Raw genomic sequence first — 16157 nt, 5'->3', positions numbered from 1 at the left:
GCCCGTCAATGGCGCCATAACACAGCATAACACCAGAAAGGTTTCGAATCTCCGTATCCCCGTCACATATCATAACACAGCATAACGCCATACACAGCATAACCCCAAATATACGTGGAACCTGGCCATCTAACGAATGGCTCGGTAAATCATAAACACAGCATAACTCCGGAGTACATCAAAGCGCGCACGACAACAGAACCGGCCCGGGACTCGGCGAAAGATGTAACAGAATGCACGAGTAGAGTCGTGAGTAGTCATATGCATAAAATCATTATCATGAACTCAAACATAGATAAAATGATCATACTTGAAAATCAAAATAATAGTCACACCAAATTCTTCCAAAAATTCTCCGAATTACATAAAGGAAAGTCGCGGGACCCACGGACGGGTATTGCCCGAGTCGGGCCCGCCTATGGAAAACATACTCATTATACATCATGCAAACTCCTATAAAAATATTGGAGCAATCCGAGCCTTTATGCAAAAGATATGACATTCAAAAATTACGAAATTCTTTAAAGTGAAACCTTTCTATGCAAAGTTCGGAAAATGATTATTTCAAAGACATAATGGTTCATATTTCATCAAATCATACATAAGAGTGCCAAGGAGTATATATAAGGATCATAACATGCTCGAATTTCGAATCTTAGGATTTTCCTCAAGGCTTATAATCTAGCCTATTGAATACTAAGGCATGCCAAAAGAAAGAAGGATTGGGCTTTACATACCTCGTACGCACTCTAAGTTAGCCAATCTAAAATTAATCCCAATCTACGCCTCGGGCTCCCCAAGGTCTACAAATATGCCAATGAATATCACACATTAGTTATAGGCACTTAAGCAATTTATTCCAAACCAACACGAAAATTCTACAGGAAATTCGGCAGCATTTCCCCTGTAAATAGGCCAACCCGAGAATTTAACTCGTCCAAAATCAACAACAACAACAACAATAACCAACCTAGAAACTCCAACAACCAATCCGAAAGGCCATATTACATTAATAACTCTCTTCTACACCATTCGACAACATTCAATTCAACGGCTTACATTCAAGCCACAATATCGCTCATACATTCAATTTCCAACCCGAATCCTTACCAACAATATTCAAGAACATCCTACACAATTCACATAATATTTCCAACAATCCAATAATTTTTCCCACTTTGGCCGAAAACAGTCCCCAACCGAGAACAACCCCTTTTTAACACATTCCTCATTTTCAATTCATGATTTGTATCGACAATTCACAATATAACGATATCATTTTCATGGATATACAAATTACGTCAAACGCACAATAAGCCTCAAATCAGTCCGCACAGTTCACCATATCATTTTGGGACATTAAACTCTCATTTCCAACATAAAAGTCATCACAACAACCATTAAAACGCTAAGCGACATTAGTGTGTTCTTTGGCATATAGCATGACCCATATTCATCTATCACTACACATATACATATATTGATGATTCTTAGCCATCCTACACACTACAACAATTTAACATACTACAAGGAATTTATTCAACAACCCAATCACAATACCCATTTACACGGCTAGCACACCCATCACACAACCCACTTCCAACATACAATATTTCATGATTTCATCCATATTAACATACTACAATATGCATAAAACATTTATAACCCATAAAACAATATCAAAACTCACCTTTCTTCTTCAATCCACAAGAAGGCTAGGGTTTGCAAATGGCCACAACGAATAGTTGAATGACCCAAATAACACTTCCATGCTACTTAGGGACCTCAAAATAGTTGATTCGAACCAAAGAAATAATTTTTGGATGGCTAGGAATGAAGTTGGGTTTTTCTCCTCTTGGCCGTGAGCTATGGGGGAGTTGTTCTCCAATGGCTTGATATTTTATCTAAGTGTTGAAATGGTAAGAAGATGACTTAAAAGTCAGCTTTTAGTTACCACAATATTTCACCATGTGTCCATGGCCCACACGTGTGTTGGACCAATTAAAATTGGCCACAACATGTGTGGGACCATTTCCAAAGCCACACGGCTAGGACCCCATTTGTGCAAGATTTTTAAATTTCCAATTTTACACCTTTGGTCCCAAATTTTCTAAGTGTTCAAAGCCAACAAATTTCATGCACACTTATGCCTCAAAATAAGAATCAAAGGTCAAAAGTCCCGACTTCAAATCCCGGAATAGTCTTGGCCCTAACTTATCATAGTTAATCCGGGTTGTCCCAAAGTATAAAAATACGGGATATAACACATATGTCACCAGTTCACCTTCTAAATCATCAAGTGTCAAAGTACTAAGATCTTTGGTTGCCTCAAGAACTATCTTCTTAGTGTGAAATTTTATACTCAAGGACCGCAATATTTTTTCAGCAACTTTAACTTGGTCTAATGCTTCTCCATTAGTCGTCATATCGTTGACAATATTAATAACTCTTGTAAAGAATTCTTTGATAGACTCTGTAGGTTTCATTTGGGCCAACTCGTACTGTCTTCTAAGCTCTTGCAATTTGACTTTTCTTACATCTGCGGAACCTCGATGTGAATTCACCAAAATTTTTCAAGCCTCCTTTGCCGACTTTGCATGTAAAAATTTATTGTACACATGCAATTCGACCTTGCTGTCAAGGTAGAAACGTGCCTTATGATCCAATTGTCTATTTTTCTCCAAATCTTTAGCTGCTTCACCAGTCAATGTTGTGCCTTCTGGGGTTTTCACGAACCCTGTATCAATAATGGACCATATTCCAACAACATTGAAAAAAATCTTCATCTGTTGATACCAACTCTCAAAATTATTTTTGCCATCAAACACAAAAACGGGACAATTTGGTAAATAGGGAATATCCATATTCTTTTATATGTGTCGGATCTCACACGAGGCTTTGGTCGGATCTCACACAGGCTCTGATACCAATTTGAAGGAAATAAAAATACTCAAAGGAATAATATAAACACAAGTGAAAGACTCAACAATGACTATATAGAATAAATTTATCAAACTAAAGAAAGAAGGTAGGAGGCTTTACTTAATAACTCAAAACTCTTGAATCTCACTACAATTAAAATATGTGACATAGCATCCCTATTTATAATACTAGAAACCAAAATAGACTAGGACTAGAAAAACATATTCTAATATGGATTTTGATAAATAAATCCTAACTAGACATGAATTAATAAACTAAATCTTAAACAACTTAGGTTTCCCACTCTTGATTTATTTCCTACATATTTGACACCCTTAATCTTGAGAGCCCATTCAACTCTGTTACTATAAGGGCTATACCAAAGACCAAGCAACTTCACCTCTGCCATCTCACAACTTTGGTTCCCTGGATTTTGCTTTACTTATGTTTAGGAATTTTATGTGGTGGTTTTGATCTTTTGAATTTTGTTCTTTGTTTTATAGAATGAAAATAAGGAAGTGTCTTTGTTACCAAGCAAATGCAACTTTTCTTCTTTGACAAATCAATTTTCCAGTTTGACGCTCCCATATTGACGGAAGGTTTAGTAAAGAAAGCCGAAGGTTCTATTCAACTAGTAAAGAGTTAGCCGACCCAAATCAGTAGATGCATGGTCTGAATTGTCAAAGGCTTCTTCCTCTGAGGTAGGGGTGTTCATGATACTGTAGGTTATGGTATTGAAAACTTCAATTTTTGATTTTAAAAGTAATATATCATGATCATATTAAATTAATGGGTAAGATTGTGATTTTTTTAAGTTCGATTTCTGTAAAATGCGAGCGGTAAGTGGGTAATCATAATTTGATTTTGGTTTTTTAAGAAACGTCTGAACTGTGTCATATTAAATCTTACAGATAGTGAAACAATCAATCTAGAAGAACACATAGTTCTCTCAAGATTCTCCACTATTTGTTTCACTATATGATAGTGTAAGATCGTACCTAAATTATAGAGAAGCAGAATGCTTCAACGAACAATCAAGAATCTCTTTCGAAGTTCTTCTCAGAGAAGAGGAGAATATTTTCTTTCAAAGAGAGGTTTTTCTTTCTATTGTCAAGAGAAGAAAAACGCACAAAGTGAAGAAGAAGTTCATGTTAGGACTTCTGTATCTGGCTCCTCTCCATCTGTTCAGTTCCTCCGATGCTATCCTAAATGAGTTACAAGTGTCCTTCTAATTGTCTCTCTCTTCCGTCCTTCATTCTCGTTGAAAGTAAACCCCTTCCTTAACTATCCAATCTCTTCGAAAAGTAGAACAAGAAAATGCAGATTGCTAACACAATATCAATCTTTCCCCTCACTATTTTCACACAAAAGAAAACACATTTCATGACAAATCTCCTTATAAGAAGAAGAGAATCTAAAGGATGCACTTTGGTTAAAAATTTTCAAAAATCCGGCAAAGAGGATTCATTCAACTGCTCTAAAGCTTAGTTTTGGCGAAAATGGAGATCGACAATGCTTTGTTGTCTTTTTCGGAACAGAATATTTTTCAAGTTGGAGTTTCATCTTTTGCAATATAAACTCCAAATGAAGAACCCAGAAAGTGCGTGAAAATTGGAAAGAAGGAAAAAAACGGTTGATGCACTTGGATGCAAAAGTTAGGGCTTTCTCATTAAATACATAATCTTTTTTTTTTTTTTGGGATTTTTCTTTTCTCTTGTTGTATTTATTAATATATTCTTCACTTGAGGCTACTCACTCCGTTTCAACAGCTTCTTTTGAGATTCTCCCTATTCGTTCCAATTATTTGGTTTACACCGGTAATATTGTAGCTATTTGCTTTGTTTTCTGGATTTATCTGGTAGCTAGTGAAGGGTTTCTGGTAGCACCGTAGTAGTGGAAGGCAACCAAGAGACAGGAGAGAGAGGATAAACTAGCAATATTACTTACTAGTGTATTCGCCCGTGCATCGCGCGGTCCTAAAAGTGTAGGAGAGGTATCAACCCAGCCCATGAAAAATGATAATAATTTCTGCTGGATTGATAATAAGAGGAAAGAGAAGCCCAAAGAAGATGAACTTGTCTGAAAACATTCGATGCTTCCTAGATTGAAAATAATCCTATAATACTCATTTAGGATTTATTCTTAGCCATTGGATGAGCTTCATCAACTTTGAATCAAGGCTGTCCAGCTGTTAAAACTGTACAGAAATATTTGATGGCCAAAGTTCACACGTGGAAGCTAAATAGATTTTATTAGCTGTATTTACTTTTTTCCATTTATTAATTATAGAAGTTTGTTATAGCTAGGCTAATAATATTTAGACAGGTGTACATGATAGGAATGTATAGGAAGGTTCCTTTATTTCTTTTACTGGTATATATACATGTATCAGGCAACAATGAATACACAAGAAAAGGAAGGAAATTTCTAAATCTGTATTGTCTTTAATTTCTAATATGGTATCAAAGCCTAGGGCTAAAACCTTCAATCATTCCTTCTTCCATTCTCTGTCATTCATAAAATTTTCAATCAACTACAATGAGTGATAACAATGAAACTGTTGTGGTTGCTGGTACTCAGTCTTCAGGCACCCTCGTTGATTCTTCACACCCTCTTTACATCCATCCTTCAGACTCACCAGGTATGTGCTTGGTGAGTTCTGTCTTCAATGGGAAAGGATACGGGGGTTGGAGAAGAGGGGTCCTTATTGCTTTGTCAGCCAAAAACAAAGTCGGATTCATAGATGGTACCATCACTCAACCTGCTGTCACTGATGAGACTTTCAAATCATGGACAAGGTGCAATAATATGGTTATATCATGGATCTTAAACTCCCTCTCAAAAGAAATAGCAGAGAGCGTGCTTTACTCTAAGACTGCTAAGGAAATATGGACTGATCTTGAAGAGAGGTTTGGTCAAAGCAATGGCCCCCAACTCTATCAACTGCAGAAGGAGATCAGTGAATTAGCACAAGGAAACTCTGACATTGCAGGTTATTATACTAAGCTTAAGAGACTTTGGGATGAGCTTGACAGCTTAGACATATGTCAACATTGTACCTGTGAATGTTCTTGTGGAGGGAAGAGTAAAACCCTCAAGTCACAACAGGATGCAAGGCTGATTCAATTTCTTATGGGTCTGAATGATGCATATTCAGGTCCCAGAAGCAGCTTGCTGATGCTTTCTCCTTTACCATCAGTTAATCATGCTTATTCTCTTCTCATTAGGGATGAGAAACAAAGAGAGGTGCAAGTTTTTCAACATCCAGGTTCTTCTCATCAAGGAGAGACTGCTTTCTTTGCTGCAAAACAACAGTATGAAGGTCAAAAATTCAATTATGAAAAAAGGGATAAGTATGATCCATATAAACCTCTGCTGTTCTGCAATCATTGCAAGAAACCAAATCACACAGAAAAAAATTGCTATAGACTCATAGGCTTTCCTGCTGATTTCAAATTTACTAGAAGCAAGAAGTTTCCTCCTCATGCAAGAAGTAATGCAGTATTTTCAAGTGTAGATGGAATTAGTCAGTCATCTGGAGATGGGAACAAGCCTATGACCCAAGATCAATTTCACTCATTGTATCAACTACTGCAACATACTAAAAATGGAACTCAGGGTGCTCAAGTTACTGAGGACATTGCTGCTGCTAATACAGCTGGTATAACTACCACTATTCTATCTCTTACATCACTTTTAATTTCTATAAACTCAGTATTTTGGATACTGGACTCAGGTGCTTCTGAGCACATGACTTCAGATCTTTCTTTACTCTTCAATCTCACCACTCTTCCTACGCCTATTTTTGTTAACTTGCCTAACTCTCTCAAGGTTTCAGTGCATAAGACAGGTTTTGTTAATCTTATGCCAGGTTTCATTCTGCAAAATGTGCTACTAGTGCCCAGTTTCAAATTCAATCTACTTTCTATTCACAAGTTATGTACACAATTTAACTCTATCTTATCTTTTACTTCTTCTGGTGCATTTTTACAGGCCCCTTCCCTGAAGAGGCCAATACACCTTGGTAGAGTAAAGCAAGGAGTCTACATATTCCATTCAGTCAGACCTTCTCCAGTCAAGCCTAGAGTTTCAGCTTCTATTAGCAATAGTTTTCCTAGAGTTTCATCTTGTAATAAATCAAAAGTTGTTTCTAGTTCCAATTCCACTATTAGTGGTCCTTTTATTTCCAGTTTGTTTTCAGCTTCTGTCATTTCCAATGTAAGCTTATGGCACTCTAGGTTGGGTCATATCCCTATTTCCAATATGAAGAATATTTCATCAATTCAGTCTATTTTTTCACATTTCAATGATTTACCTTGTGATATTTGTGCTAAATCTAGACAAGTTAAATTACCTTATCCTTCCAGTTCCATTTCATCATCTCACATTTTTGATTTAATTCATGTGGATACTTGGGGACCTTACAAAGTTCCTACTCATGATGGTTTCAAATACTTCCTTACCATTGTTGATGATTATAGTAGGGGGACATGGACTTTTCTTCTTAGCACTAAATCTAATGCATTCAATATTCTTAAACATTTTTTTGCCATGACTGAAAGGCAATTCAACACTAAAGTCAAGATTATGAGGTCTGATAATGCCTTAGAACTAGGCAGTAGCACTTCTTCTTCTGAATATCTTTCTTCTATTGGGATTATTCATCAAACGAGTTGTGTTTCCTCTCCCCAACAAAATGGGGTTGTTGAGAGGAAACACAGGCATTTATTGGAAACATGCAGGGCACTTCTATATCAATCTAAATTGCGTATTTCTTTTTGGGGTGAGTGTCTTCTAACAGCAACTTATTTAATTAATAGGTTTCCTTCTAAAGTTCTTAAACTCAAAACTCCTTATGAAATCTTATTTGGACAGCCTCCTTCCTATTCCAATCTAAGGACATTTGGGTGTCTATGTTATGCTTCCACTTTGCCAGTTCATCGATCCAAATTAGATCCCAGAGCCGTCAAATGTGTATTTTTGGGCTATCCATATGGAAAAAAGGGATACAAGTTACTTAATTTAGCTACCAATCAGATTTTTACATCCAGAGATGTTATATTCCATGAAACAATTTTTCCATATCCTACGCAACCTGCTTCTCCACCTGTTTTTTCTCACTCAGACTCACCTGCTGAACAATCTATTCTTCTACAACCCACTCCCATTCTAGAACCAACTCCCCTTGATCCAATTCCACAAATTTCTTCCCCTCAATCATCTCCGTCTACTCCTCTGACTTCAGAAATTATCTCAGACACATCAGCTTTACCAGTTCCTACTCCTTCAATTCCATCTTCACCTACTTCTATCATCCCTCATGTTATAGAATCATCAATCCCTCCTAGACAATCTACTAGGACTCATCACAGGCCTAAATATCTACAGGACTATATATGCAATTCTGTCCAGCTTACTGATTTAACTTCTCATTGTTTTACTTCTACTCTTTCACCTCATATTCTAGCTTTTTCTGGGCTTTCACTTTCTAATCAGTCCCTTCTCAAATCAATTTCCTACATTTCTGAACCTACATCATTTTCTCAAGCGTCTTTACATCCAGCTTGGCTAGAAGCAATGTCCAAGGAACTACAAGCTTTGCAGTCCAACAACACATGGGAGGTTGTTGAGTTACCTCCAGATAGGATGGCTCTCCCTTGTAAATGGGTGTATAAAGTAAAATACAAACAGGATGGTACAATGGAAAGATTCAAAGCGCGATTGGTTATTCGAGGTGACATACAAAGAGAAGGTATAGATTTTACTGAGACATTTTCCCCCGTGGTTAAAATGACTACAATAAGGTGCTTATTAGCTATTGCAGTTAAGAAAAACTGGGGTATTTCACAATTAGATGTTGACAATGCTTTCTTACATGGTGATCTACAAGAGGAGGTTTATATGAAATTTCCTGCTGGTTTGTTTCCTCCTAATCCTAATTATGTGTGCAAACTAAAAAAGTCCCTCTATGGCCTTCGACAAGCATCTCGACAGTGGTATGCAAGACTCACTGCTGCTCTTAGTTTTAAGGGGTATTCTCATTCTCTCAACGACTATTCTCTCTTTTTCAAACAATCAGCAGACAGGTTTTCCATTTTGGCAGTCTACGTGGATGACATCCTACTTACAGGGGATGATCCAGATGAATTGGCATCTCTTAAGGCTTTTCTTCATTCTGAATTTCGAATTAAGGATTTGGGGAATGCTCATTTTTTCTTAGGTATGGAGATAATCAGGGAACCACAAGGTATAATATTGAGTCAACGTAAATTTACCTTGGAGTTGCTCAATGAATTCAATTGTCTCAATATGAAACCAGTCTCCTCTCCCTTGGATCCTTGTTCCAAAATTTACCAAGATACTGATGATTTATTGCCTGATCCAACTGTATACCGGAGACTTTTGGGTAAACTTAACTTCCTCACACATACGCGACCAGATCTCTCTTTTGCCGTTCAGAGGTTGAGCCAATTTATGCAGTCCCCTAGCAAAATTCACTTTGATGCTGCTATCAGATGCCTTCGTTATCTCTTACTCAACCCAGGACTTGGCATTTTTCTCTCTTCACAACCTTCATTTCGTCTTCTTGCTTTTTGTGACTCGGATTGGGGAGCTTGCCCCGACTCTCGTCGATCCGTCAGTGGCTATTTTATAACATTGGGTGGTTCTCTAGTGTCGTGGAAATCCAAAAAGCAGTCTTTAGTGTCACTTTCATCCGCAGAAGCCGAGTATCGATCAATGCGTCGTGTGGTGGCTGAAATCACTTGGCTAGTCCGTCTTCTCACAGATCTTTCAGTTCCACCTTCACTTCCTGTACCACTTCACTCCGATAGCCAAGCGGCAATACATATTGCGAAAAATCCGGTATTTCATGAGCGTACCAAGCATGTCGACTTGGATTGTCACTTTGTACGCCAACAATATCTTGCTGGGCTCATTTCCCTTCAATTTGTTCCTTCAATTGCTCAGTTAGCCGACATTTTTACAAAACCCCTTTCTGGTCCAAATCATAACTCGATTTTGGGCAAGTTGGGGGTTGTTTCATCACCTCCCTCCAACTTGAGGGGGGATGTAGGAGAGGTATCAACCCAGCCCATGAAAAATGATAATAATTTCTGCTGGATTGATAATAAGAGGAAAGAGAAGCCCAAAGAAGATGAACTTGTCTGAAAACATTCGATGCTTCCTAGATTGAAAATAATCCTATAATACTCATTTGGGATTTATTCTTAGCCATTGGATGAGCTTCATCAACTTTGAATCAAGGCTGTCCAGCTGTTAAAACTGTACAGAAATATTTGATGGCCAAAGTTCACACATGGAAGCTAAATAGATTTTATTAGCTGTATTTACTTTTTTCCATTTATTAATTATAGAAGTTTGTTATAGCTAGGCTAATAATATTTAGACAGGTGTACATGATAGGAATGTATAGGAAGGTTCCTTTATTTCTTTTACTGGTATATATACATGTATCAGGCAACAGTGAATACACAAGAAAAGGAAGGAAATTTCTAAATCTGTATTGTCTTTAATTTCTAATAAAAAGCAAATAAAAAATACGTTCATAATTAGCCTTATTATTCTTTTAAAAATATTAATTAGTCCCACTACATAATTCTACTTTTGATGGTCATATACGATTCTACTATTGTTTTGATTGCTCTTTTAATGAAGATAATTTATTGAAAAAATTATTTAAATCGGAGCATATGACCTTAAATAAGTAAAAACTTAATATCAAATAATAAAAAAGAAAAAAATGGTGATATAAAAATGTGGTGATGTAAGCCTTACATATATTGCAAATCCTTTTTTCTTCCTCTACTCAAAGAATATTGTTCAGGTGGCAAATTCTCCACGACATTCTTAATCCAATGTATCGCTTACAAACTATACATATGACAAGTCACCTCAAGATAATTCAATTTCAATTTATTTTCTTTAATTTACTATTTTCTGTTCTTTTACTTCCTTAAGCTTGTAGATAATATAATTGAATTAACGCCATTCTTCTTTTTTAGACAATAAAAATAAACTAAGAAATAGAAAATCATAAAAATTATAATACATGTAATATTTACATCACTTCACCTCATATTGATATCCCAAAATTAAATATTGAAACCTACAACACTTTTATGAGAATATTCTTAATTCCTGATTAGTAGATCACTATTGTCGTCATTTCTCACTGAAATTCATGCAGAACAGTCTATTTAGTATTGAAACATATAGCACTTTTGTGAGGATATTTCTTAATCTTTTTCTCCCCATTTCCTTCCTTTTTTGTCGTCTACGGCTTATACAAATTATATTTTTTTTATGCATATGTACATTGTAGTATGTCATTTCTTCGTGCTAAACAATCTATTTTAATGTTTGAATTCAAAATTATATCTTTGAATTCAAAATTATATCCACTCTTTCACAACTTCCTTTTGTCAAATAAATTAATAGTGTAACTCCAAAAGCAGTTTAGTCTTTTCCTTAGAAATCAAGCACAATAATTGTATATTAAAAAGGATAAGATTAATTCACCAACCGAAATACATTCGCATTTTATTTCAATTAGTTTCAGCAATTTTTTCAACAACCACCTAAAAACGGAAAAGAAAGAGCAGATAGTTTTCTTAAAATGAAAAGATTCGTAAATACCTATTTGTTATAGCCTGTAATTCCTGTATGGGTATTCTTCTAAAGCTTTTTCTGAATCACATCCTAATCTCGTCTTGTTTTCAAAATTTTATAGAACCTTTTCGTTTCACATGCATGCTGATTGTTGGATCAATATTCACCCTAATGTTTAATATTTATAGTAATGAAAGAGTTTTGCAACATTAATACAGTAATTAATGCAATATTATTATGTTGCTTACTAATAATAAATGTCTGCCATTGGAAATTCTTAGAGAAAGCAAATGACAACACATTAGTATGACAAATACAAACAGTACTCCACTGCAAACGGCAACAATGGGAAATCAAATGGACAACTTTAATTTTAACTTTTATGGGAATTTAATGTGTGGCCTTTTAAAAACGTCTAATGAATGAAAATGAAGAGGTAAACAGAAGCAAAAAGTTAAACCAGAAAGGCGTGACTTTTGAATTTTGATTAAGGCAATCATTAAGGTTATGTAATGTAGTTGCTCCGTCATCTTTAGTTAATTTTAATTTTTAATCAGAAAAAATGAGGTAAAAGGCCAAAAAAATGACAAAAAAGACAAATACTAATGCTGATCATAGAGAGGTGTCACATCACCTCTTCTATGCATAGCTTTATTATATATATAGATTGGCTCCGCAAAATGAATCTGGTCCATTAAAAAATTAAAACATTTAGCGTAGCATTAGAGAAACTGGACAGATCTTCTACTAGAGGGGAGCCATGTCCCCCCAGTACATCATCCAATACATCATCCATCCATTTGGTCCAGTACATTGGTAGTTTTATGACATCTGTCCATTTAATGATACAAAGGGTTTATATTAATTTAATTAAAATAACCCCTAAATCATGGTTAAGACCCAATTGACTTACCAATGATTGCCAACTACCGAAAATATTGCTAGATTTTGGTTCTGGTTGGAAAGAGATTATCTTACCATGAATAGAATTCACTCAAGAGAGAAAAAATACAAGAATCATCGAACAAGGAAAAATCAATTCACTTACGAGGTACAACTATGACAGAAGATCGCAAGGAAGAAGAAAGTTAAGTTGATGAGCAAATTCTTTCTAGAGAATAAGTGGCAGCATTAAAACAACTTCTTCTTCCTTCTTACACCATATTTGTTGCTTCAAACAGTGAATCTTGTAGCGGAAAGAATGTCTATAATGTGTTTGATAAAAGGTCTTAATTGGACCATTTGAAAATATTAAGTGAGAAAATGGGATCCTTAAAGCACACTGTAAATTGAATAAACCCTGTTTATCCTAAAAAGAGTACAATTAAATTTGTTTATGGTTTAAAGGATAAATGAATTGATTTGTTATAAATAATGAATAAACAGCTAATAACAAGTAAGAAAATCAAGTTAATAAGCCAATATAAAGCAGAAATGGAATAATTGAGCCTCAACTTGTATGATCCTAAGAGCTAATTCTTTGATAAGTTTTCCTCTGGTGGAGCACTTGCACGACTTAGCCTTTGATAAATAAGTCTGATCCGGAGCAAAAGAATAGTGAAAATATTCAAATTATAAGGACTGGATTGTAAAAATGACTGTAAGATATCATCAACATTGAGCTGCAGATTAATTCTACAAATGAGTAATAAAAGACAACAAATGCAACTTTAATTCTAAAGTGTAACGTTTGCTACGAATTTGGACTGGTCATATAACGTTTATCTTTCATAAATGGCCTGAAGCAACTAGTCTGGAAAGGTTGCTCCGGGTTTATTCGGGACTTCTTGTTCCGACCAAACAAAATAACTAAGCAACATTTTAACTCCAATTGCCATATGTTCCATTCCCATCATGCCACGTGTCAAGCTTTATTTTGTCATGTATGCATATAGTCCATGGCACGGCCCAACTCGTAGGTCGAGCAGGCACTCATACAAACCCCCTGGTGGGCGAACCCTTCCCTTATCCAACATCCATTCCAACATAAGTAAAATAAATAAGAGGAATAAACAGTCTCATAATATAAATAATTACTAAAGCGGAATACTAATACATAATCCCTCGGGATCTTATCTGAATCGTACAAGAGCTAGTAATACAAGTCTGAATAATATAAGTCTAGAATAATGATACTGTCTTTGAATAGGGAATAAGACAAGTAATATAGTGGAGTCTCTGGGCAGCAAGATCCATTCAATGCTCATCTTGGAAACTGTACAAGCTAATCCTCGGGATCACTCACGAGGTGTGGAGGAGGAACCTGCTACGAACTCTACATTCAGAAAAGAGTACAACAATTATTTCACATATATGAAGAAAGAAATCAATAAATAGGCATGTAAGCAGTCAAATATCGTCATTAAACACATTCACGTAAGACTTGCAGTAATATGAATCACAATAGATTTCAGTAGTCTACAGTCATAGCCTAGGGAAAAGCACTAGTCCTCGAATCCATTAAGTGTCTAGGTAAGTAATTAACAAGCACACAACTGTTACGGTTCGCATTTTCGAAAGCGGGGTTAGCGCTTGGAAAAGCTACTACGAGTTTGTTGGTGCTCTTTCGGACTTTGTTTTGGAAAAGAGTCGCCACCTAATTTTTAGGAAATTAGAAAAAGTAGTAGTGAAGGGTTTGTTCAAATACAATGAAAATCCTTCATAATCCAGAGTTCTAGGTAAGGGTTTTCCTGGGGAAGGTGTTAGGCTCAGACTCATGTTTCTTTGTAATCTAGGGAAAAGGACTCCGGAACATGTTGTGGTGGCAAACTAGTGACTCGTCAATCATTCTAGTCGTCTTGCCAAACGCATGTTGGATCCTACTTTATTATTATACTATGAGATCAATCATTGCTTAAAAAGAGGGATAACCTTTCCGGATGAAGCATGACCTGAAATTAAATGTTCTCATCGGCCCAAGCGTAGCATCTGTTCAAATCAGTAAATTGATCGAGTGTAGCAATCTGTTTTCATCAAGAACATATAGCAGCAGCCATTTCATCACATATAACATATGCTCCTTTTTGAAATAGGCAGTAGCTCAAAACAGCAGCTCATACAAGACATCAAGATGAGATAGGTTATCAGATTATTCAAAGTAGTATGAATAACTCATCAAAATGTTGCAAGTGCAACGTTTGGCTTTCAAGAATGCATCAACATATGAGTCTCAAAGTGCATCAAAGGCAGGAACACCTGGCCTTAACAATTAATGTGCAACAAATCTAGTCATAGCAACAGGTAGCAGCAACAATGGAAGCTATTTGCCCTCAATATTATCTCAAGGTGCCACATCTTTCAGCCTAAAAGAGCAGTAACATTTTGGCCCAAAGTGCAGCAATTTAGGAAGAATAAGTAGCAACAACAAGTGCAGCTAGTAGCAGCAAAGTAACGGTAATCCCATAAGAGTATCAGTAGCAAAATAGGCCTCAAAGCTCAGCAATTTGATCAAGGCATTAGCAGGCCAATAAGTCGCAAGGTGCTGCATTTGTTTCTCGGGGAAAATAACAACAATAGTTTGCTATATAGCACTCAGGAATAGTATTGATTTGCAGCAGAGAGTTTATAAGCAAATGTACGTCAAAGCATTGCTACCAGCCCCTCAAATTGAGCAGCTTAGGAGGTATAACAGCTCACAAATACAGCAGCTCCATATAACAACAAAGGTATTAGGATGTGTATCAGCAAATTAACTCTAAATGTTGCTCAAAAAAACCCAACAGCAAACAGCAACCACTTCATTTGAAGTTTAGCAGCAACTCAAGGGCATTTGGGATTTGAAAGTTCCCCAAGTCATACAAAGAAAAGAGAAGGGTGAAGGATGAGTATCAATAATTTCATATCTTTCGACAATAACTTAAAGGAATACTAAGTAATCAATCATTTGAAGTAATTATTAAGGAACAAAGACATCAAAACACTTCAGTGCTTTAAAGAGAAAACAAACTTAAAGGCTGCTCAAGAACATTAGACTAAGCATCAAATTAAAAAGATAAGATAGCAAAGGGGGCTATCACCAGCAGTGTTTCCGATGCCGCACAAGATCAAAAGGTTTCTCGAACACCGGGCATGGCAGGCTATCGAAGGAGGGCTAAAAAAATCCCTATGTTTGCCTTAGCGTTCAACCAGTAAGATAACAACAAACCAGAAAAAGATTCAAACCAAACTAGTAAAGAACAATCTTGGTTCATGGTGAAATCACATAGAATTTGGAATACTCTTAACACACTTAGAAGGTAAAACAGATAAACAAAGTAGGTCCAAGAATGCTTAGCATGGGTTCAAACTTATTGTTAAGAAGAGAGAGATAGACTAGTTCAAAACTAAGCATGCTAGACAATACAAGGACATACACTGACTTTTTGATTAAATTATCTTTTATCCCTTTAACTAGAAACCAACAAACACATTTCTTATCCTCTACAGAAAACAACATTAAACGTGTGAGCAGCCAAAACATGTGTGCATGAATTGACTGGGGAAAGGAGGGACTAATTTTGAGATGTAGAATTGGCTAAATTTGAGTTGCTAAAATTTCCCTTTGTATTTCAATTGTAGCATCTTTGTGAAAACTAACCAACTCAGCTTAAGTTGAATTAAATCAC

General features: G+C 36.0%; 1 protein-coding gene and 1 long non-coding RNA gene across 2 annotated transcripts; one reads left to right on the top strand and one right to left on the bottom strand.

Moving 5' to 3' along the window:
* Positions 1-4617: 4617 nt before the first annotated feature.
* On the top strand, positions 4618-7075 carry LOC132630542 (uncharacterized). Its single transcript, XM_060346115.1, has 2 exons — positions 4618-6583; positions 6916-7075. Exons 1-2 carry the CDS (start codon positions 5461-5463, stop codon positions 6948-6950), a joined length of 1158 nt encoding a protein of 385 aa, XP_060202098.1. The 5' UTR covers positions 4618-5460; the 3' UTR covers positions 6951-7075.
* Positions 7076-13574: 6499 nt separating this feature from the next.
* LOC132633771 (uncharacterized) lies at positions 13575-15859 on the bottom strand. The gene is made up of 2 exons (XR_009579799.1): positions 14425-15859; positions 13575-13828 (listed from the first exon to the last, which is right to left on the bottom strand). It is a non-coding gene; the product is annotated as an uncharacterized LOC132633771 (long non-coding RNA).
* Between the last annotated feature and the right edge of the window lie 298 nt (positions 15860-16157).

This window comes from Lycium barbarum, chromosome 3 (assembly GCF_019175385.1).
Source record: "Lycium barbarum isolate Lr01 chromosome 3, ASM1917538v2, whole genome shotgun sequence".
NCBI lineage: Eukaryota > Viridiplantae > Streptophyta > Magnoliopsida > Solanales > Solanaceae > Lycium > Lycium barbarum.
Note: the sequence above shows the minus strand (reverse complement) of the source record. Positions and strands in the feature narration are given on the sequence as shown.